The sequence below is a fragment of the Anastrepha obliqua genome, chromosome 4, assembly GCF_027943255.1.
Source record: "Anastrepha obliqua isolate idAnaObli1 chromosome 4, idAnaObli1_1.0, whole genome shotgun sequence".
Lineage (NCBI taxonomy): Eukaryota > Metazoa > Arthropoda > Insecta > Diptera > Tephritidae > Anastrepha > Anastrepha obliqua.
Genome location: NC_072895.1, coordinates 28155532 through 28179858, shown reverse-complemented (window position 1 = coordinate 28179858; position 24327 = coordinate 28155532). Strand labels below are relative to the sequence as shown.

At 37.1% G+C, this 24327-nt stretch overlaps 1 protein-coding gene across 1 annotated transcript in view; it reads left to right on the top strand.

Annotated features, from left to right (window-relative positions):
• Positions 1-8679, top strand: part of LOC129245048 (plectin) — a 76234-nt gene extending 67555 nt beyond the window's left edge. Inside the window, exons 14-16 of the mRNA XM_054883011.1 lie at positions 22-156; positions 218-275; positions 7457-8679. Of these exons, the coding sequence (XP_054738986.1) occupies positions 22-156; positions 218-275; positions 7457-7492 (229 nt within the window). The 3' untranslated portion in view covers positions 7493-8679. The remainder of the gene's footprint in view (positions 1-21; positions 157-217; positions 276-7456) is intronic.
• The last annotated feature ends 15648 nt before the right edge of the window (positions 8680-24327 follow it).

Sequence of the window (24327 nt, the reverse complement as noted above, 5' to 3'; positions counted from 1 at the left end):
CGCATTCTGACTCATTCACAGCTGCATCAAAGAACTACAAAGCACCAAAGAGGAGCACAAAAAGGCCACCACCGAATGCGAACGATTGCTGCAATTGGTGCAAATGTCGCAGGAGGAACAGAATGCGAAGGAGAAAACCATTATGGACTTACAACAGTAGGCGATATATATTTTCTGCATTTTTGCTCTCCTAATCCTTCTTAATTTTCATTTACAGAGCCTTAAAGATCGCTCAAGCAAAAGTGAAACAAGCACAAACGCAGCAGCAACAAGATGTAAGTGCATTTGAAATTTGTTTTTTGTCGGGACAACTAGTAAGTGCAGCACTCATACACAATTAAGTCCATTGGACTACACTCGGACTCCCCTTTCATTTTTCTTTAAATCTACTCGACCTCCGAAGAAATCTGAGTAGGTGTCTTGTGGTACCAAGGCGCCAATGAGGTCTCTTCTTAACACATCAGTGCCAAAGGCCTCTAGCCTGGGATACGGTACACTAGGCAGGGCTAGTTTACTGGGGCGGCAGCCCTTGGTCGGGAGAAACCCGAGTCATTCCGGTAACGTAGAACCGGCTGCCATGGGAATGTTCTAAACTATGCTGCGCCTGTCTGGTCACCTGGAACCAGTTATTCGCAATGGACGAAGCTTCAGACCTGCCAAAACACTGTTTTAAGGACCGTGACAGGATGCCTTCTGATGTCACCTATACAACATCTGCATAACGAGGCCCAAATGCTCCCTTAAGGAGTTACAGTTAGTTAAGGAGCACAAGAAACTGCTCAGTAAGCAGTTTCTGCTAGGGTGTTACCGCAGGCCTCACCCAGGCACATCAGGAGGCATTTCCTCAACTACGTGGACGAGATCTCAGACAAAACAAACAGACAGTTACTGGATCGGACAGTGTACAGACAGGCCATAAACGACGTTCATCGGGAGACTCTCACCACCTGCTTAACCTCCCGACCCCCGAATGCCGTTATCGGAGTCCAACCACCACTAATCGCAGACGAAGAGCTCCAACTTCCCCGAGAGTCCCGCGTAAACTTGACACAATTACGTTCTGGCTACTGTAGCAGGTTAAACTCCTACCTCTTCAGAATCGACCCCGCCATACTAAACATATGTCTAGCATGTGAAGGCTCGACACAACCACCTTTCCACATGCCCCACTAAACCCACTCATCTCACACCCCTCTCCTTCTGGACCCAACCCGTCGAAACAGCTAGTTTCCTGGGACTACCGTTAGATGAACTAGACGAAGACGACCGATGATTACGAAGGCGGTGCAGACACACAGGAAGTTGTCCGCCGTCTCATCCTCCTTTTCACAAGCTGGGCAGAGTACACTGTCTGAAATGCCTACCTTTTCCATGTGCTTCGCCCACAGAAAGTGGCCCATCATCGGTCCAACCACCTGTCTGCAGTCCTCTCAGTCTGCCAAGCTCGCTTGTGGGTTGTAGTAACCCATTTGCTAACTGTGACTTTGATGGCTGCACAGAAGGGAGTGGCAGAACTTCTTTGACCCAGAGCCCATCCTAGCTAAGGAGTCAGAGGTCTCGTTAGACCGATAACATCGTGTCCCGGGACCCATGTTAGCATCAGGCTATTATGTCTACCAACATAGTCCAGCCTGGGCTAACAGGACTCGACTACTTTTGAAGTGATTGGGGGGCTGTCTAAGGCCATGAGCGCAGCTTGGCTGTAGCTGCAGACACATATGTATATGTAGATCTGCCTCTCCATCTGTTTTCCACAACGAAGTTCATGGCTTCTTGAACAGCATACACCTCCGCCTGAAACACAGATGCATGCATTCCAAGAGCAAAGTTCAGTTTTGTCCTTCTGGTTTCCAGAGACGGAGCCGTGCTTGGTCCTGGAACCACCCGTGAAAAAGCGAAAACAGTGTTTGCCGGGCTCATTTTCTGAGTCTCCCCACAACTGAGCCTTTGGCAGCACTACACTGTATCTCTTTTCAAGTACGACGCTTGATGGAATGGAGTCAAGGGGCATGGAGAGAATCGTTGGATCGAAGTCGGTGCCTTCTCTGTGCCGGTGAGGGGCCGTACCAGTTCCCATTGTGTTTCAGCCTGCAAATGGCCTTCAAGACCTCTCCTTGGATTAAACCATCAAGTGATGGTATACCAATCAGAGCATCTAATGCCGGGCCTGAAGTAGTCGGAAAAGCTCCGGTGCAACAGATGGCCACAGTGCGTTATAGTCTCGATAAGGCCCTCCTGACTCCCACGAGAGACAGTCTACTCATCCAGACTACTAATGCATATATGATAATAGGTATTATCATAGCCGCGGAGATCCATTGGACCTTGCCAGAAAGCTGTCAGTGCTTTGGATGTCTTTGTTTCAACGTGTGACTTCGAAAGAAGTTTACTATCAAGGATAACTCCAAGATATTTTAGGGTAGATCAATACGCCCCTAAAGAGTCAAATAAGGCCGGCTGTGCGTCGGTAAAAGATGTCCAGACAAAATTTCTTATGGACTTGAAATGCAGACTCAGTTTTTCATTTGCTCATCATTTAAATTTTTTAATGGTCTTTCAAGTATCGTAGAAATAAATTTTGGAAACAAATGTTTTAAACACTCATCGTATTCTTCTGCTTCAATTCATCGCGAGCTGACAAGTGTCTCGGCGCTACATTAATCTCAGATGCGTTATGATAACTTGTTCAGTTGGGTCTTAAGCCGCCAAGACATAGAAGAACAACTTAATGATGTGCTTTCTCAATAGCCCAAGAGCCCAGAATATTGCTTTTCCCTGGTATCACATCCAACTGCTATAAATGGCCCGAAAAGAGCGTAATCCTAAAAGAACTGCACTTTATTTGCAAGGAAGCTACAAGTGCTTCATCAGATAGGTTTGATCCATCAGAGTGTAGAGGACCTACTTAGATCTAGAGGTCCATTGTGATACCACACGCTTGGGCTCAAGTTTCCCTCTCTCATTCGCTCTAATTCCCAATGAAGTGAAACTACTTCGTCTCTTCGAAACATCTCTACTAAATAATGAAATATTGTGCAGAGCTGTGGCTTCCAAAGATGCAAGAGACAACTTAGTTTATGGTAAACGCATCAATAGAATACCTCTGGTCCAGGGTGGATTCTATACCAGCTCTGAGGAGAAGTATTTAGAGCAGATTTGCTCCTGTGGCGATAGATAAGAGTTGAGGTACGGTGCACTAGACAGAGCTAGTTTACTGGGGCGACAGCCCTTGGTCGGGGAAAACCCGAGTTAATCCGGTAACATAGAACCGGCTGTCATGGAAATAGCACGCATGCCCCATAAAACCCACTCATCTAACACCCCTCTCTCTCTGGACCCAACCTGTCGAAACAGCAAGTTTCCTGCGCCGTTAGATGAGCTAGACGAAGACGACCGGTAATCTACATTGCACTGACAGGGTTTAGTATGCTGATACAACAACCACAATAATAACAACAACAGCGACGTCATGTTCTGACAAAGTCACTTCTTTCTAGTTCTTGCAACAAAAAAAAGTAAGCAGATAAATACGGGGTGAAGTAAAAAATAAACAAGACTGAGCTAAAATAGAAACGACAGCAGCTTTGTTCTGATAACTTCGAGTTTATTTATTCAAAATAGTCCCCTCTGGCCTCTGGCTTTTCGAAAGAGTGTTTCAGGTCATTGACCGGAATGTCCTTCAGGATGTCGGTAGAAGCCTTTTGAATGGCCTCTACGGACGCAAAACGTTTTCCTTTGATGGTCAAATGCAATTTTCCGAATAGGTAGAAGTCACAGGGAGCCACATCAGGTGAATACCGTGAGTGACTGATGGTTAAAATGCGATTCCTAGTCAAGAAATCAGTCACAAGAGTGGATCGATGAGATGATGCATTATCATGCAATAAACGCCAGCTTCCTCCTTCGCGCTATTCAGGGCAACAAATGCTTCAAAACGCCCAGATGGAAAATTGCATTGACTGTTTGACCCATTAGCACGAACTCCTTGCGGAAAATGCCCTTGAAATCGTTAAAACAAATGAGCATCGACTTGATTTTTGACTTCTCCAAACGCAATTTTTTGGGAGGTGACTCATCTGGGGTTTTCCATTCGGCACTTTGACGCTTAGTTTCAGGTCCATGTTGGAAACACCAGATTTCATCACCAGTTACAACGTTGTAAAGGATGTTCTCGTCTTTTCTCGCCTCTTTAAAGAGGTCTTTCGAATGTTTAATTCTGAGCAATTTTTGGTCCTCAGTTAACTTGTGTGGAATGAAACTTGCACGGATTTTTCATAAGCCCAAATCAGATCAGTTAAAATGAAACAAATCGATGTTTCGGAGATATTAAACTCCGATTCTATGAATTTCAACGATGATTTCGGTTCATTGTTGATAAATTTACAAACAGTTTCGATGGAGGTTTCGGTGATTACTAATTTTGGGCCCGTAGACTCATTGTCATTTATGTCCTTACAACCATCTCTGAAACGTGTAAATCACTCATGAACTCTGGCACGAAATAGACAATCAACACCATAAACTTTTTTCTTGAATTCAAATGCTTCGGCCAAGGTTTTACCGATTTTAAAACAAAATTTGATATTAGCTATTTATTCTAAACTGATTTTCGTACCGATGACACAAATATACTGACACTTTAGACGCAATAACTTTGTTTCCACTGATCCAAATGTCACCAAGTTTTCATTGAAAGTCAGCTAGGGATGTAACTTCCAACGCAGTAACTCATTAAAAGATGGCGCCATCGAAAACATTTTTCTGTCTTGTTTACCAGTCTTGTTTACTTTGGACTTCACCTTCTACTAGAACTGCACAATTCTGCATAAGGGCGGACTCACTTTTCCTGTTCACTGTCCGGCCAAGTTTTTTAATACATGGTTTTATTTAGTGGTTCATTGCGAAATACAGTAGGATTTTGAATCTCAATAATTTAACTGCTTGTTAGCCCTTGAAGTGGGCTTTTTTGTCTACGCATCTCAACGCATGCAGGCGATCTTTTCTTTGTAGAGAACACGGGTAGGTCTGATGGTCTTGATGGTAATTTTCAAGTCCTTTCCCCGTCTAACAAACTGCGAGCGCAACAAAAGTTTGGCACTCTAAACACAACAAATTTAGTTTTCATTTCATTCTATTTTTTGGTCTTCAGCGTTTTTGTATGAAACACAATATCCGTTAAATGTCCTGGGCTATTTGAAAATTTGAAATGACGATTTAGCATAGTTCGGGCTCCACGAAGCACTGCAAATATCTCGCACTCATTGGCGCAGATCATACCTTTCACGTGGTCTCAGGGAACGAAGTTCAATAGTATCAAATCACAACATCTCGGCAGCCATTTGACCTCGTTGCTTCGAGAGATAATGCATCCAGGGAACTTCGTTCGAAATAGCGACTGTGTTGCAAGTGTCACCGCCCTACTGAAACCACGTATTTCCCAAGTCCATGTAAATTATTGTTGTTCAGACCGTAAAATATTTGTAATCTATAATAGGGCTCTTTTTTCGGCCAATACTTAGCAAGTGGCGAATAGATGAAGCAACTGGTACAAACGAACATATGTCGGCAACGCAGGAAGAGAGCTGCCTTAAATTATTAAATATGCTGGTAAGGCAGTGCGGCCTGATGAGCTATAGCCATACTCGCTAGCGGCGAATCTCACTCGATAACTTTGTTGTTGCTTTCGCATGCAAATTTGTCGTCAAATTAATGGAGCATAGAGATAGCGAGCGGGGCAATGGCGAATAGAAGAGTCTTAATAACGTTAAACGTTCACTGCATCTGTATTACCGGCATCTTTGCCGAAGCAGTACGGCTCGATAATGCCGCCAACCCGAAAACCACAAACGAAACAGTGACTCGTTGTGCCATGTGCATAATTTTTACTTGAATAACATAGGGATTCTCAATACCCCAACTGTAGCAGTACACCAACTAATAGGACCAACTGTTTCAATTTTTTTCGCGTTCACATGGCAGTCGGTTCTACGTTGCCGGAACGACCCGGATTTATATCCGGCCAAGGACTGTCCCTCCAGCAGCATTCCGCGTCCATGAATGGAGAAAGTTTATGCTGCTACAACAACAACCAACTGTTTCGCGAATCTCGGAAAAAGATGATTCCAACAGAGCTTCATATCTGTTTTCCGCCATTTTGGTCTACAATTTTCAATTCAAGCGCTCCCCATAACATCACCTTCACGGCTGTGATGCCGACTCAAGTACCTTTCCTCTTTCCTTAAGTCATGGAAATAGTAATAGTATCTATCCGACCCATCCTGATTGAACTTCTTTTCATCACTAAATACTACTTTTTTTTCCTTCACTGGGGTCGTTATTTGTGGCAAAACTCGAAGCCATGAGTTCCTTTGCAAAATCGAGGCGGTCTTCTTTGCGAAATTTATTCAAAAGTGTTTTTTTTTTCTTGTGACTGTTCATGCTTCAGATGTGGTGCTTTTAGAATAGCTCTTCGAACGGTGGATTTACTGGCTGTAACATTTGCCATTTCTTTCATTTTTACTTTTGAGAGCGGCATTTAATACAATCCTAGGGTTTTTGAGGGTTTCCTTCAATGTCAAAGCCATCGCAGTCCTACCTTTGTATTTCTTGCCATAAGCGGCACCTTGTTTCAAGTAAAGATCGACAACATTTGGACTTCGACCATTTTTTTTTTTTTTTCGAAGTTCCTCTGAAGTCAAGTTATCGATTTGTCCTTTTTCGCGATCTGTTAAGCCTTTCTGTTTCCTATTTTATTAGAATTAAGAAGTTTTCGACCAAACAAAACTAACGCCTTAAAAATCTTACTATACTTCAAAATGAACGCCTTTTCATAGCTTTAATGCGCACTGCCTCTATTCCAGTAAACCAATAAATCAAACAGAATATTGCAGCTGCTGAACTTTAACTCCTGCGAGATGCCATTAGATGGCATAATATTTTGATGCTTTTTTATTTTCGAGCAAAGTACAGTCTTTTCTCGTATTATAAGATAACCCTGGGGTTACTAGATCAAAACGGTTGCTTTAATAAACATTTTTTCCATAAGAATTATTGCCTCTAATCAAGTGAACCGGACTGTGTACCTATCTGGTTTTTTTCTCCTATATGTCAGTATAGTCAACTGAATTGAAAGCTGAACTAGTCCGAAAATGACATGGACTCTTCTTGTATTATTCACGAAAATGCATCAGACTGAGCTCGCGTTGATTCCGAACTAGTCTCAAACTAGTCCCTAACTAGTAATGAACTAGTCGCTAACCAGTCCCTAACTAGTCCCTAACTAGTCGCTAACCAGCCCCTTACTAGTTCCAAATTGGACTTGAATTGTCTACGTAATTCCTATTTATTGCACGTAAACAAAAATTAAGGTCTGCGTATTAAATATGATTTTTTGCCTTAAAACATAAAACTTTTACGATTTCTGATTATAACCATTCATTTAATTGCTTTCTTTCAGGCTGGACCAGCTGGATTCTTGAAGAGCTTCTTCTAAAGCGCATTATTGGAAAACAACAAGATGCTAAGAAGCAACGAGAGCAACAACAAGCACTTTTCATTAATACATTGTACATTTGACTAACAGTAACCTCAGTATTGATTTCATTATAATAATGAGCAATGAACAATGGACATGAGATATGAATGTATTGGAAATCTTTTTTTACTAAACTTTTTGCTGATTGCTGTCTTTTTCTAATCATTGTTTTTTTTTCTAACAAAATATGCAAATTAATGTTTAATATCGTGAATTACCTGCTGTACTCATTATTCTTCATAACTACTAACTACTTGCCACTAATCTACACACCTTAACAAGCAAAACAAAAAAAACAAGAAAACAAAAAACAACAAGCGAACATAGCCACATACATACTACATACCACAGGAAGCAGCTCCGTTGGATGGCAAACAATGTGGAACGTGGAACTATTGGACTGTGGGATAGTGGGATTGCTGGATAGTTGGATTGTTTAGCGCCCATTGCCTCACGCTCTCTCTCTCTCTGTCTCCCTGTACAGAAAACTCCCAACGCATTACTGTTACCATAAACGTGTACGAGCATGTATGAACTTGTATAGTTTAGTGAATGGCATGTGATGCTTAAACACGGAAGGATGCTTGCATGGAAGGAAAATATGCGGGTTTAGCAGAGAAATGCAAAAGGGAAAATAAAATTTACAATTCGCAAATGCGTTGATTTGGCAAAATAAGAATGCAATTTTTTGGTGAGGACACAAATGTCGCAGAACTATAGAAAATTAATACAAAAAAAAACAAAAAAATAATAAAATACAAAAATAAAAACTAAAACATGTAAAAGCAAAGCATAAAGAATTATGAGTGTGTGTTTAGCCGAGACGAGTAGGAGTTGCGAAAAACCAAACACAAGTGTAGCAAAATAGACGTGACAGCTAGAGAAAATATATAATAAATATTAGGAAATTCAAGTAAAATTAAATGAAAACAAAATAAATGCAAAATATTTAATATATAAACTGTATCCAGAGTTATAGTTAGATTATTGAAAGAAGGTGAATGCAAATAAATAAAATTAAATAAATAAATAAATAAATAATGTAAATACTAGAACAAATTGTAGCAAACAAGAAAGCAAAGCAACAACAACCTTTATTTCAAATGATTTAACTAACATAGAAATATACAAATATAAAAAATTTACATAGATTCATGCTACATGCTACATACATGCAAACGTACATACTTATACTAGTATATATGTAAATGAGAACTTGAAAGTATATACATACATACAAACATGCGAGCATACATAGAATACCACAGTGTATTAGTGGAAGCTGCAGCCATGCCATGCAAATTTGGAATAGCAAATAAGTCATGCATATACACACATATTTGCATATACATATACATACTAACATATAAAGTAAAATTAGAAGAAAAGAAAATATACATATGCATACAAATAATATGGTTATAAACATACATACATACATTAGAATAACCAAATCAATGGAAAAGCAAAGCAAATATTCATACTCGTAAAAAATATAGTACATACATACATATAAATATACATATAAATAGTATGTTCAGCAATATATTGATTAAAAGTACCTTTAAAGCAAATTGAAAGCGAACATTTCAAACCGATTTACATATGTACTTCAACGCAGTGGCACTCTCACATTTCTCTCTCACTTTATGCTGCAACAACAGTTCGCCGTGCGCTGATCAACAACCACCACCACCTAATAGTTGTTATTGTATGTACTGTAATTCTCCAACTTTTCAACGTAACAATAACATTTACTTAACATACGCGCGCATACATACAGACACAAGTGCTTGAGTAACCCACACTAATGTACACACACACACATATATCGTATACATATATGTATATTTATATACTGCATGCGTACAACTAACAGCTATCAACTACATAAATGTGTATGTGTGAGTAATTAACTTAAAAAATATATACCGCCCTTTACAAAAAAAAAAAACAACAACAAAAAACATAAGCAAAGTAGGGTACAGCAACCTTTAGGTAGTATATCAATGCAGCAGCAATTTAAGGAAAGCGTTAGGCACCCGTTACAAGCCCAAAACTCAAGCGTCTACTCGTCACATATTTCAGCTCCAAAGCAATTATGGCATAAATGTCAAACTAAGTAGTCTTTGCTTTGCAAATTACCTACACAGCTAAGCGACATGCATATACAAACATACATACATACAAACATGCAAATGTACATACTTATATACAGCCTTTGCCTATTATGCAAGCCATATCACTGTGCCCATATCTACTAAATACTTAACACTTCTAATTAGGTAACTCAATTTGTATAGCAACGCGTTAACTTTAGTTTGAAAAAATACAAAAACGAAATTAATTCATTAAATGCTTTCACTTATTTATTACCTGTCTGTATGTATTTGTTTGCTTTTTTCATTAATATCAAATTGTATGTCGAAAATGTATATTAAAGTGCGAATATACCTAAGCTCATTAATAACATGCAAATATAGCCATGTATGTACATACAAATATGTAAATAATTTGATGTTGAATAAAATTGCATAAAAAGTATCAAAGCATAAAAAAATATGATTAGCTAAATTTCACAGTCAAATTAGTTTTGACTGCAATTTAAATGCATTGCAAACAGAAAACACACACACACACAATCATCAGCATCAGCAAGAAGCGCGTATTAGTACACAAAACCTTAAGATCACCAAAATACTTCATTGCTGCTGTATGCAAATGTTAAGGAATGCTGCATAGCCGCATTGCACTCAGTTGATTGTGTACCAAAAATGTCTATTGTTAAGTGAGAAAAATTGAGAAGCGGCATGAGTGTAAAGCTTAACTATCGAGGAAATAGCAAAATAGAAATATGAAACAAGCAGGAAATAGAAAAATAGAAATATGAAGCCAGCTTAACGGATCAAACAGGGTATGCAACTGTTGCCACGTAGACCAATTTTTCGTAATTTCGCACTTAACACATTGACGCCCGGGAGCGAGATTTCTCTTTTTCATTAGACATTTCTTGGCGAGTGGAACCGATATTTTTCTTTTTGGTAACAGTAAACAATTCATTGATTGTTTTCGTTCATAGGGGTATTTAGCGCGTTCGGCAGGCAATGGGAAGCCTGCGAGTGCATTTCTGCCATGAAAAATCTCCTCATAAAAAACCATTTACCGTTCAAAGTCAGCTTAAAACTGTATGTGGCTCCATTTGTGGAAGAACATCAAGGCGTACACCACGCATAGGAGAAGGAATCGGTCAAGCACCTAACAGAAGTATACGCGCCAATTATTTATTTTTATTGGGTTGGGGAAAAAGAAATGTCATATTTGTGACCGAAATTTGACGATTTATTTAACGTACTTTGAATTATCCGATTCAAGTCAAATATGCCCCGTTTTTGTCGCAAACTTGTTGCCATTTAGAAGGCAACTTCATTATCCCCCCTTTATAAGACCCCCCTCCTTATTTGCAAAAAACTCAGACAACCAGTTTTCGCAAGCCTCTTTTGAGGGGCGTTTTGCATAGACCAGAAAAGATGATAGTCACTTGGTGCCAGGTCCGGACTATATGGTGGGTGCGATAGGACATCCCATCCGAGCTCTCGTAGCTTCTGGCGGGTAATCAAAGATGTGTGAGGACGAGCGTTGTCCTGGTGGAATACAACACCATTCCCACTCACCAATTCTGACCGCTTCTGGTCAATCGCCTGCTTCAAACGGTCAAGTTGCTCACAGTAGAGGACCGAATTAAGGGTCTGGCCATAGTTGAGCAGCTCATGGTGGATAATTCCCTTCCAATACCACCAAACACACAGCAAAACCTTCCTGGCGGTCAGTCCGGGCTTGGCGATGGCTTGGGCCGGCTCGCCGCTTCTCGACCACGATCATTTTCGCTTGACGTTGTCGTACGATATCCACGTTTCATCGCCAGTCACCATCCGCTTCAAAAATGGGTCAAGTTCGTTCCGTTTTAACAGAGAATCGCAAGCGTTGATTCGGTCCAAGAGATTTTTTTGCGTCAACACGTGAGGCACCCAACAGTTTTTTTTTGGAATCCAATCTTCTGCAAATGGTTCCAAACGGTTTTGTGGTCTACACCTAGTTCCTGACTAATCGAGCGAATGCTCACATGCCGGTCTCGTTGGGTAATTTCAACGATTTTATCAGTCTCTACGACGATTGGCCTACCAGTACGGGGTGCATCTTCGACATCTACTACACCAAAACGAAATCGATCGAACCAACGCTGTGCTGTGCGAATCGTTACAGTATCAGGCCCATAAACTTCACAAATTTTTGCCGCCGCCTTCGTTGCATTTTTACCTAAAAAAGTAAAGTATGACGAGTTTCTTGCTTGGGGGACTCCATCTATGACGCGCTATAACTTAAGACTGAAACGTACGATCACAACACTGTCAAAGAGACACTTGTTGTACAGATTGTCGTCTTCAAATCGCCGTTTAGTGTGACCCGATGCAATGAGTACAACGCAAGATATGTTAAATTAGCGGCGAGCATTTGTTTAGGTCTGCGAACAGTCAGTAGCCGGTGGGAGGTGAATGCGCTGGATGTGGGAGCAATTCGAAGTTCAATTCATGCAGTTCTGCCATTGTTTTGATTGACTTGTGACTTCTTGTTTTTTGGTCAACAGTGAGCACAGGCGGCACCCACGTTAAACAGAGCTATCTCATAGTCAAATGTCTATGCAACGTAAAGCCAACACGTTTTTTTTTTGATATTTTTACGATATCAGCTAACTCACGCAACTTCATTTTTCGATCATTCAAAACGATTTTGTGGATTTTTTTTTGTGCTTTCTGGTGTTACCGCCTCATTTGCACGTCCACTGCATTGTGCATCATCCGTGTCTCTATGACTACGTCAGTCAGTTTGAAGTCAGCAAACCATCGTTTTATTGTTGTTTCTTATGGAAGGAAATTTGTAAGCCATTACTTTGATTGCATGGTATTTTCCCCATCAAGAAGCAGTTTAAAATTAAAACACGAAGCTCTTTTTGCTCCATTGTTTTGAAAATAACAACAGTAGCGTCACTCTTAGCACAAAACTCACGAGATAATGAATAGAAAATCATGAAATTTTAACAGCTGTGTTTTTAAGGTTAGTACTAACTGAAAAAGTGGTGAATGCAATAAAACTAGTGGCATCTATGTGTTAAGCCCGAGACTTTTCAGTCCATGTGTTATTATGATGTGAAGTCTTTTGCAGACTTTTTCTTGAGTTTGGTGAAGGTTATGGGATTGGCAACAATTTCTGCGACAAGAAGGCTTGAGTGGGCAATGAAGCGTCCCAACTTTAAAGGTCAATTTGTTTTTGCAATTGCGGACTTTACTACAAATTATTTAACAAATAGAAAAAATAATAAGTAAACTGGTCGATTTATTAGAAAATAAGGTTGGTTTAATAGTCCGGGGATACCATCAAACTTGAATAAAGTGCATTTTTTTCAAAAAGCAACTTTCCCAGCTGTAATCGGAAATCTTCAATTGCATTTCTGCATGGGAAAAGCTGTGTGTCTGCCTCTCGATTGCGACTTAAAGCTATACGTGTCTTCAGGTGCTGCACAAAATCAAGGCGCAGCCACAACTAGTTACTTTTTGTAATACTAGTTACTAGTTACTTTTAGTACTACCAGTTACTAGTTACTTTTAGTACTACTAATTACTAGTTACTTTTAGTACTACTAGTTACTAGCTACTTTTAGTACTACTAGTTACTAGTTACTTTTAGTACTACTAGTTACTAGTTACTTTTAGTACTACTAGTTACTAGTTACTTTTAATACTACTAGTTACTAGTTACTTTTAGTACTACTAGTTACTTTAGTTACTCTTTTTCGTTGTCAACAGTTGGCGTCATACCGTGCCTGATCCTTCACATTGATATGTATATGCATACATACAAAGAAAGTACACATACATTTACATTAATTCATGTACTTGAAATACTGTCTTGAACATACATACCTTCAAAAAGCAAAAAAAAAACAAAACAAAAAAATTTAAAATCTAAGACATCACTGCCATGTTGCAAATAACTAATTATTAAAAATATTGTATCTACAAATTATTTTCGCTAAGCATGTATGTATGTACGTTTAGTAAATAAAATTCTGAATTTAATGATTGCATTTAATTATTTTATTTAGTACTTACGTAGTAATGCACACAAATATGTCACGGGTGTTGTTTTCTTTACTCGTTTTTTTTTATTTCTGCAAATTTCAATACTTTTTCTGCTCAACTAACCCCCGTATTAGATGATGTAGTTGATGCGGACAATTGGAATTTAGTTGTGCATTAAGCTACAGATAAAACATGCCATATCAATTAATTTAAATAAATATACAAATACATGTAGAAGCGAAGCTAGCGAGAAAACTATGGCAGTAGCCATGGAATAGTTAAATTTGGTAGCCTGAAAAATAGGAGATAGTGAAATAAAAGTAGTGAATGCGCATACAGCTGCTTACAGGTAGCATACGAGATATATGTAGGTATGATATTTGTGCATATGAGTGTAAAATGCTAATGATAGTGAGATACATGTGTATGTACGCACACATACATATATGAGTTTTTAGTACATAGATATGTTAAGCGTTCATATGCGCTGTAATTGACATTGACTGGCACTGACTATGAATAGAGCGTAGCGTAGCAGTTAGCTTTGTTTGCTTCGACATGTTGCGTTCGTATTTACTTTGAATACAAATATGCATACATACTTATATATTAATGAACATATACATACATACATATATGTATTGGAAAAGAGCTAGAAAAGTTCACCAGCATTTATTTAGAAAAGTATGTATTTCTGAAAAGCGAAAAACTAAACATAACCATAATCCAAGCATGAAAGCACACATTCTCACACATGCACACACACACACACACACAGGAGCACGCTGAAGATAATGCAAATAATAGAAAAATGTAATGAAGAACCATAATTAGTAAAGAGCTTGAAATATGTATGTAATTAGCAAAATATTATGTAGGTACAGAGAGCAACCATATCTCTCTCTCTCATTTTGAACGTAGCGGGATAGTTTTGCGCCTGCATGTAGATGGTATGTAAATCAGTTAGATTGTAATTCGTCTGAAAGGCCTTACAAACTTTAAAGCTTACATACATATATAGAATTTTATGCAACTCGAGAGAGCGTACATACGCGCTCAATATATGCAAACGCATGCAAGTAGAAGAGCGTAGCCCATGTGAAGCATTTCATGATATGCGTGTGTGTGTGTGTGTGTGATATCACACAAGCACCTGACTATGGAAATTAACTTTTTGCATGGAAATCTCTAAGAACACAACACAAGACAACACGAGTTATGCCTTATTCTACTAAACTAAAAAATATAATACATTCATAATACAATAATAATAATTCAACTCATGCCTACACACTTACCAATACTAGCAACTATCGTATGTTCCATCAACATGGAAATTTGCTTAGCTTAAGGAAATAATGCAAATACCAGCAAACACATACACACACATATGCATGTATGTGCAACTCATTTGCTGTTAAAAAATCAAATAAAGTGAAAAAAATAAAAAAAAACTTAGATACATACGGAGTATTCAAACCATTTTACCCACTCATGCTTGGTATAGAAATACATACATACATACATACATACATACTTATGTAGGTGTGAGAAAAAAAATTGTGTTTCTTTTTGTACACATATTCCAGCCAAGCATGATAGGCTACTTCATAAAGCCTTATCCATGTAATGCTTTAACACACAAAATCAAGGCGTAACACATCCACCAATCCTATCAATAAACATTTTTCATAGCAACAAAAGTAAAAGCAACAAATAAGAAACTTTAATGGCATTCATTATTCATATACATGCACATACACATACACATACACATATGTAAGTATGTCACAACATAAAATGCTGAAGTATGTAGTAATGTTAGTGCAAAAATGCATGTGTATGTTGTTAGTTAAGAATGTATGTGTCTATCTACATACATACATATACCAGGTAATTGTGGTAAGAAAAGCAATCTTAGGCGAAGACAATATACTTTTACAAAACAATACAATCCAACAAACATATTCATAGTTAAAGAAACACTTTATAAACTTTGCTAATTCACTTCCAAGCACACACACACACACCCCCACAGACACCTAGAAACATAAAAACGTACACGTTAAAAAACCAACAAAAATTAAATGGAAAAATTCTACATATCCGTAGTTGTTTCACAATTATCCTACCATAATACATTACAAGCGCAGGCATTTCTCTTTGTTCTTTGTGTCTTTTCTCGCCAACTTCATTATGTCAAAGTTGGGCCGAGCAACTCTCAGCAAGTTCTGTTAAAGCACGTCTGCATTTGCCTACCATTCCCATCAATGTTATAATGCAGTATGTTAACATTAGTTCGGTTGTCTCAATCAGAGAGTTAACATTATTTTATGAATTCTCTATGATTAACATTTTTCTCAATCGGCTAACATAATTTAATTTTATGAGTTCTCAAGACAACTTCTATGGAACTTTAACATTATTTTATGAGCTCTGTATATTTAACATTTTTCTCAATAGGCTAACATTATTTAACATTATTTTATGAGTTCTGTATGATTAACATTTTTCTCAGTAGACAAGACAACTTCTATGGAAATTTAACATTATTTTATGAGCTCTGTATATTTAACATTTTTCTCAATAGGCTAAAATTATTTTATGCGTTCTGTTTATTTAACATTTTTCTCAATAGGCTAACATTATTTAACATTATTTTATGAGTTCTGTATATTTAACATTTTTCTCAGTAGACAAGACAACTTCTATGGAAATTTAACATTATTTTATGAGCTCTGTATATTTAACATTTTTCTCAATAGGCTAAAATTATTTTATGCGTTCTGTTTATTTAACATTTTTCTCAATAGGCTAACATTATTTAACATTATTTTATGAGTTCTGTTTATTTAACATTTTTCTCAATAGGCTAAAATTATTTTATGCGTTCTGTTTATTTAACATTTTTCTCAATAGGCTAACATTATTTTATGAGTTCTGTTTATTTAACATTTTTCTCAGTAAACAAGACAATTTCTATGGAAATTTAACATTATTTTATGACCTCTGTATATTTAACATTTTTCTCAATAGGCTAACATTATTTAACATAATCTAATGAGTTCTGTACAATTAACATTTTTCTCAATAGGATAAACAATTTTGTTAAAAAGTTAACGTCAACACTTAATAATTAGCATTTCTCTCGATGGGCTAAGCAATTTCTATAGATGTACTACGTAAGCACTTGCAACAAGTGAAAATTCTTGTCGATATATCACACATACATACATACAAACACATACTATAAATATTTGAATCTAATCTACTTGTTATCCCCGCCGTCGTGTTTCCCTTAATAAAATGGCATAATGCAATAATAAAAGGGGGCACTATTTTTTATTAGCTTTCTGTCATTTCACTTGAAATATAGACGAGTATGTAGATAAGTTTATTCACCTTCCCATTTCTTGGAAATTAAAAGCAAACATACAGTTGCACATATTTCATGCAGAAATTTGTAAATTTAATCCCATTTAAATTTGTACCGAAATTTAAGCCCATAAAACAATATTAAAGCAGTTAACTTTTTTGAAAGTATAATTAAAAAAATTTGTATTAAAGGGTGATAAGCGCAAATTGAAATATGTATTTAAAAAAAAAAAATATGCAACAACAAATATATAAAACATTAAAATAGGCAAATTAAAGTAAATAATCAGCGTCACACATAAATATTTTTATGTCCGTTGTTGAATTATCCGTATGTATTTATTATATTAAAACAAATACAACAGCGATTATTAGGAAAATTGCAAAATTCGAAAATTGCATTGATTAAAGCGATGATAATAGAAAATAACACAAATTTATTCAGACAAAAAGTTACAGTTATTACAGAAAAATTATAAAATATTTATATATCAAAGCCAACTAGCATTAAATTCATAGTTAATTGATTTCAGTTTTCATTGATGCGTTTTTAAATAAAACTAACTAATTTTTTACCTCAGTCAAAATGGAAATCTGATAGTGAAAATAAAAAGTAAATAACCAAATAAAGCAAATTATAGAAGCAAAGTCACTACACAAAACAAAATTGAATTGTAGAAACTGGAACTGTGGAACTTGTGGCCGAGGTGGCGAATTTTTTGGCGGTGTACACAACTGTACATACATAACCAAAACAAAAAGGAAAAACAAAAAAGAAAAAAGAAAAAACAAATAAAAGAAGAAACAAAACAAAACAAAACTGCAAGAGAAGAAAACACAGATATGAATGCGAATGCAATAACCACGCATAAATAAATATACACATACATACATACATACAGAGAAACTACAAAGAAATAAATATAAAGACAAAATTGAAAAAAGAAAAACACACAAAAACAAAAATAAAAACAAATACCAACAGAGAATACTCATGGTCAGTAAATTACATAATAATAATAAACTCTATTATATTTCATACTAAGAACAATAGAAAAATGCAGATTTAAGATTAAACAAGGAAAACAGCCGTTGAGGTGAACTTTAAATAAATACAAAATATAGCAGCAAATTTTTCTGTAAACAATTTTTTAACAAATTCGGTGATCTACGATATTAATAAATTACTATTATAAATATATATATACATATATATAAATATATATATATAAAATTATAAATATGATATATAATATTAACAATATGAAATAAAATAATGTTTTTTAAGCAAACAAATGAAAAACCAAAAAATAAATAATTAAACAAATACTTATACATATATACAAAGTTAAGTAATGATAATTAAAGTAATATTAAAATATGTAATAGACAAAAATAAGAGACAAAAAAAGCAAGTAAATAAAAGAAAGTAATAACTCAGCAGACACAGTGGACATAACATTTTCAACACCTAAATTACACTTCACAGTACACACACAGTTAGAAAATGAAATGTGAATTCAAATATTGTTATCAACCAGATATAACTGTAACACTAACAACCGGAACAACAGACAGTACCGACATGAAATTGATAATATAGAAGAATAACGAAATGATTATTTAACATGTTCATTATATATAAATGTCATTAAAATGTTCTTCAAAAACTGCCTACAAATAAAATATATTTAAAATGATATTTAACCAAATGCGTTTTAATTTACAAAAGGGCAAAAGGTTAATGTTAACGTGCATTGTTGCGCAAGGTCACTTTGGCAACCCATTTCGCAGTTTCTCATCTCTCCGTTTTTCTCTCATTCGCCAATCAACAGCTATCAAATAGCAGCAAATTTAGTTCATTTCTATTTTGCCGTTGACGAAAGCGCATGGGCGCCGCAAAAAACAAGTGTAAGACAAAAATTGTCTATTAACGTTGATATCGTACTTCAAAAAGTATCGGGAATTTTGAATTTTCGCAGATTACGAATATTCGATTTTCGATTTTTTTGTGGCGATATGTTGGTACTCATGTCTCTCACTCATGCCGACGAGTTCGGCCATTTTGAATGTTCAGTTAATTGTTGACTCCTGCTTTGCTTGCATGTGTTTCGGCTCATCTTCGATGTTTACCTATTCAAAAAAAATGGGTCAAAGAACCTGTCCCAAATTTTGTGTGAAAAACGAAATTAAGTGCGCGGATGCATTTCGAATGTTAACTTTGTCATACGGAGAAGCTAATTTGGACCAAAGCAACGTTTATCGCTAGTAGAAAATGTTCTCAGAAGGCCGAGAAGATGTGAACGACGAAAAGCGTGCCGGACGCCCGAGCACTTCGACAACAGACCAGAACAGAAAAAATTGATGAAGTGAAGAAAATGGTATTGGCCAATCGTGGAATCACCGTTAGAGAAGTTGCTGAGGTCCTAGACATATCGATTGGCTCGTGCCATTCAATTTTTATCAATGATTTGGGCATGAGACGGGAAGCCGCAAAATTCGTACCACAACTGCTCAATTTCGACCAAAAGCAGCATCGCATAAACATTGCTACTGAGATGTTGGACTCTGTGCGCGACGACGCAAATTTGCTCCAGAGGGTCTTAACTGGTGACGAATCGTGGGTTTATTGTTATTACGCGATTTTGGTCGAGTTTAACAAAGCGCGCTAGTCGTTTCTTTCTCGTGCTAACCGGCGCCAGTTGGGCAAACCAAGTGAAGCCAAGTCCTAGTCTCCCTGATCTTTCCAACGTAGAGGAAGCCTTCCTCCTCTCTCTCTCTCTGCTACCACCAGCTGGTGCCGCATCGAATACTTTCACATCCGGAGCGTTTGTATCCATTTGGACGACATGACCCAGCCAACGTAGCCGCTGGATCTTTATTCGCTGCGCTATGTATATGTCGTCGTAAAGCTCATACAGCTCATCGTTCCATCGTCTGCGATATTCGCCGTTGCCAACGTGCAAAGGTCCAAAAATCTTGGGCAGAATCTTTCTCTCAAACACTCCAAGCGTCGCTTCATCGGATGTTGTCTTCGTCCACGCTTCTGCGCCATACGTTAGGACGGGCATGATGAGAGCCTTGTAGAGTTTTAGTTTTGTTTGTCGAGAGAGGACTTTACCACTCATTTGCCTACTTAGTCGAAAGTAGCAGTTGTTGGCGAGGGAGATTCTACGTTGGATTTCAAGGCTGGCATTGTTATCGGTGTTAATGCTGGTTCCTAAATATACGAAGTCTTTTACAACCTCGAAATCATAGCTGTCAACAGTGACATGGGTGCCGATACGCGAGTGCGCCGACTGTTTGTTTGATGACAGGAGGTACTTCGTTTTGTCCTCGTTCACAACCAGACCCATTCGCTTTGCCTCGTTATCCAGTTTGGAAAAGGCAGAACTAACAGCACGGTTGTTAAGGCCGATGATGGCAATATCATCGCTATACGCCAACAATTGTACGCTCTTATAAGTGTTTCACTCTTCTCTCTAGAAACTCGATATATTCGTATGCAGCATAATTCACTCGAAAGCCTTGAGCTGAAAAGGGTGATGACATGGCATGTCTTATGTTGCTCACAACATCTAACACCAGTGGCTGGAAACTTCATGTGCAAGGCAACAGGAACTTCTGTGGATATCTATCTCTCTAGTCATTTCCGCTTTTAGCCTTTTGTATTGGTCAAAATTGTTTTCACCAGAAAACAACCATAACATCTCAGGTGCTTCAGGGTGTTTAATTTTGCTTCGAAAGAATTTTGTATAGAAAGCATTGATTGATCGCTGTTCTCGTATTATATTAATAAGAATTTAGTATTTGTAGTGTGCCCAACGGCCAAGACTTCGACCAAAGAGATCTTTTGTGTCCTGCTTCACGTTTTAGCAGTAGGTAATATTAGTCATATGGTACGGACTTACTACCATTAAGGGTTTTACATCAGGAAACCACTGGAACTCCGGAGAGAAAAATACAAATTCCTCAGCGTAGAAATATCCTGGAATTCCCTTGAATTCTTTATTACAAAGCCAAGCATAGATCTAGACTGGGCAATCATAAGGTCTATATGCTTAGTAAACGAAATTTTCGATGTAAATGTGACCCCCAAGTCTTTCTTTTCATACATCTTTTTGAGGTTGGTATTGCCCTACTTGTAATCGAAATCAATCGTAACTTTGCGTCTACTGAAGGACATGTGCACGCATTTACCAGCATTAAGAGGTAAGGAGTTATCCATATAATTTAATGTTTGAAGATTATTTCATGCAAATGTTGACCGCAACTGCGCTTCAAATGGTCCATCCGCTTAGTCCAATTTTGTCATACTCTTTCCAATGCTTCAGCCGGTATCTCACATATAAATGGTTTAATGTTTTCTTCCAATGCCTTTATTGAAGAAGGCTTGTCTGAATAGACATGAGCTTGAACATAGCCCCACAAAAAATAATCTCAAGGCGTTATATCGCACGATCTGGGTGGCCAATTGACAGGTCCCGAACGTGAAATAAAATGTTCACCGAACTCGCTTCTCAACAAGTCCATTGTTACGCTTGCTGTGTGGCGTGTGTCACCGTCTTACTGAAACCAGTCAAGCTTTGCAAGTCAAGCTCTTGCATTTTGGGCAAAAAAAAAGTTGGATATCTTTTCACGGTAGCGCTCACCATTCACAGTTACGTTAGGATTCGCAGCATCTTTGAAGAAGTACGGTCCAATGATACCTCCAGCCTATAAACCGCACCAAACTGTGACCCTTTCTGGATACATTGGTAGTTCTAGCTCTTGCAATTCTTCTGGCTGATCTTCACTCCAAAATCGACAATTCTGCTTATTTACGTATCCATTGATCCAAAAATGAGCTTCGTCGCTGAACACAATTTTTCGATAAAAAAGTTGATCTTCGGCCAAGTTTCCAAGAGTCCATTCACCAACGATTCAGCGTTGCGGTAGGTTGTTCGGCTTCAAATCTTGCACCAGCTGTATTTTGAAAGGCTTCACACCTAAATCCTTTCGCAAAATTTTCAACGTTGTTGAGTAACAGAGGCCCAATTGCTGCGAACGGTGACGAATCGATAATTGATGGTCATCATTAACACTGGCCGATACAGCTGTGATATTTTCTTCAGTTCGCACTCTACGTAAGCCTGTTGGTGGTTTGATGTCCAATAATGTAAATTTGGTTCTAAGTTTAGTCACAATAGCTCGAATAGCCGCTTCAGTGGGTCGATTAAACTGACCATAAAATGGAAGAAGCGCGCGATAAACTTTTTATAATAAAATTCAATGATTTGCAAGCGTTGTTCGTTTGTAAGATGATTCGTAGTTAAATTATAGACCAAACTGAAGATGTTTGACAGTGAAACAAAACACGAAACGTGCGTCAGCTGCTTAAACCAACTGTTTAAAAAGACAATAGCTAAAAAATCACCCGTTATAAGGTAGTCTAACCAATTATTCAATAATTTGAATATATTCTCTAACTCACGAGAGACTTTCAAATCAAAACTTAATCTGGAGATACTCTTTTCGAATTGTGACTAATGTATCGCACAGTATTTTTTATCAAACATATATTATATTTAAGCTTTAGTATTAGTAATCCATTTGAGTTGCACTTTAATTGATGAAATAATTAATAAATAAATAAATAAATTCTGCAGATCGGACAGTGTCAGAACGTTCCTTGTTTTTTTCGCGTCTTGCAACAGATTATGCATTCCAATGGAAAATTAGAGACTTTTAAAGGCTGGAATTTAGAATAATGTCTATTGGGCAATTTTTGGCAAACTATAATGTCTTTATTAATGAAACTTGGTGGAGATGTTAGTGAGGTGTTAAGGAACACTCTTTATAACTCCAAATTATTCGGGAATTAATAATTTCGTAATTATTTGCCTTCAAAATGCCCTCGGGAGCTTCACTATAATTTGCCATATTACACTATATATTTTTTAACACTTCACCAAAATTCACCAAATATACACTCACACGCATGTTTTTACTTATTTTTATCCTTATATTCGAATTATTTTTATTAAAATTAAATGCAAATGCATTTGTCAATATAATCACTTTCCAATTTTAAACGCGAATAAGAAGAAGAAAATGAAAACAAAAATATGAACAAAAACTAAGTATTTGAGTTTAGTGTTAATGTTGGGGATGGGGGTTATTGTGCCTCCTTACTACATACATGCATATGACGTTTTAATTTTGGGTTCAATGGTTTTAACACCGAAAGGAGTTCTACGCAAAAATACTGTGGATTGCGTAGCCGGAGTTGGACTGATGAGGGTTAGTTTTTTGAAAGGAAACGAGTTTTTTAATAAAGACAACTACGACTACCCTATTTGGTTTGCAGACATTATAATCGAATTTTTGTGGAGAAAATATATAGTTATACTAGCATTACTCAGTGGGCTTCGCACCACCATACATAAAATGTGTTTTTTATTATAAGTTTTCTTTATAGAACTCGTAAAATGTTTAAACAGTTTAATTAATTGATTTTTTTCATTCAACATACTTTCTAAAGATGTCACAATAGCCTTTTCTGTACTTTTTAAAATTTGATTGTGGTGGTCACCTATATACAAGTAAGGTGAAAGAGCCGATAAAAACTTGTAATTAAACTTTGATTCTTTAATTTCCATTTAAATTTTTTACGCTAAATAAATTATGCTAAAATAAATAAAGTTAAAAATGTTTTTCCAGGTGCTCCTGGAGCATTCAATTTTTTATTATATTTTCGTCCAAAATGACTTGACGGATGAAATTGAATCGCTCACTTTAAATTTTGGCGTACATATCGACGATATATTGATGCGAAAGTTGATTGCATCGCAAAATAAAATTGTTTTCTTGAGGGCGAATCATCAATCGATATGAATAAAAATTCATCGCACTGACGGTTTTCGTTGATTTTTGACCTGCAATGCAAAAATTAATTAGCGTATGAAAATTATTTAAAAATCATATTTAAACAAAAATAAAATGTGTATGTACCAGTTGTTGGATTTATCATTGGTATGTTGATATGATAGCCATCGTCCCCTCTCCAAAACGAAATGGGGTATTGTAATGCATCATAACAGCGATGGAGTTCTGAAATACGTTGTTATTGCTCATTTCTACGATACAAAACAATATCTCGTGGCCGAAACTGTTCACCAACCACAACAATGGCTACTTCATCAATCGTTGGTACATTGAATCGTCTGGTGTGCTCCCCAATGGTGTTTTATCGGCTTTTATTATAATTTTGTGGCCATCGGTGGGCATCAGATCGACTGCCAC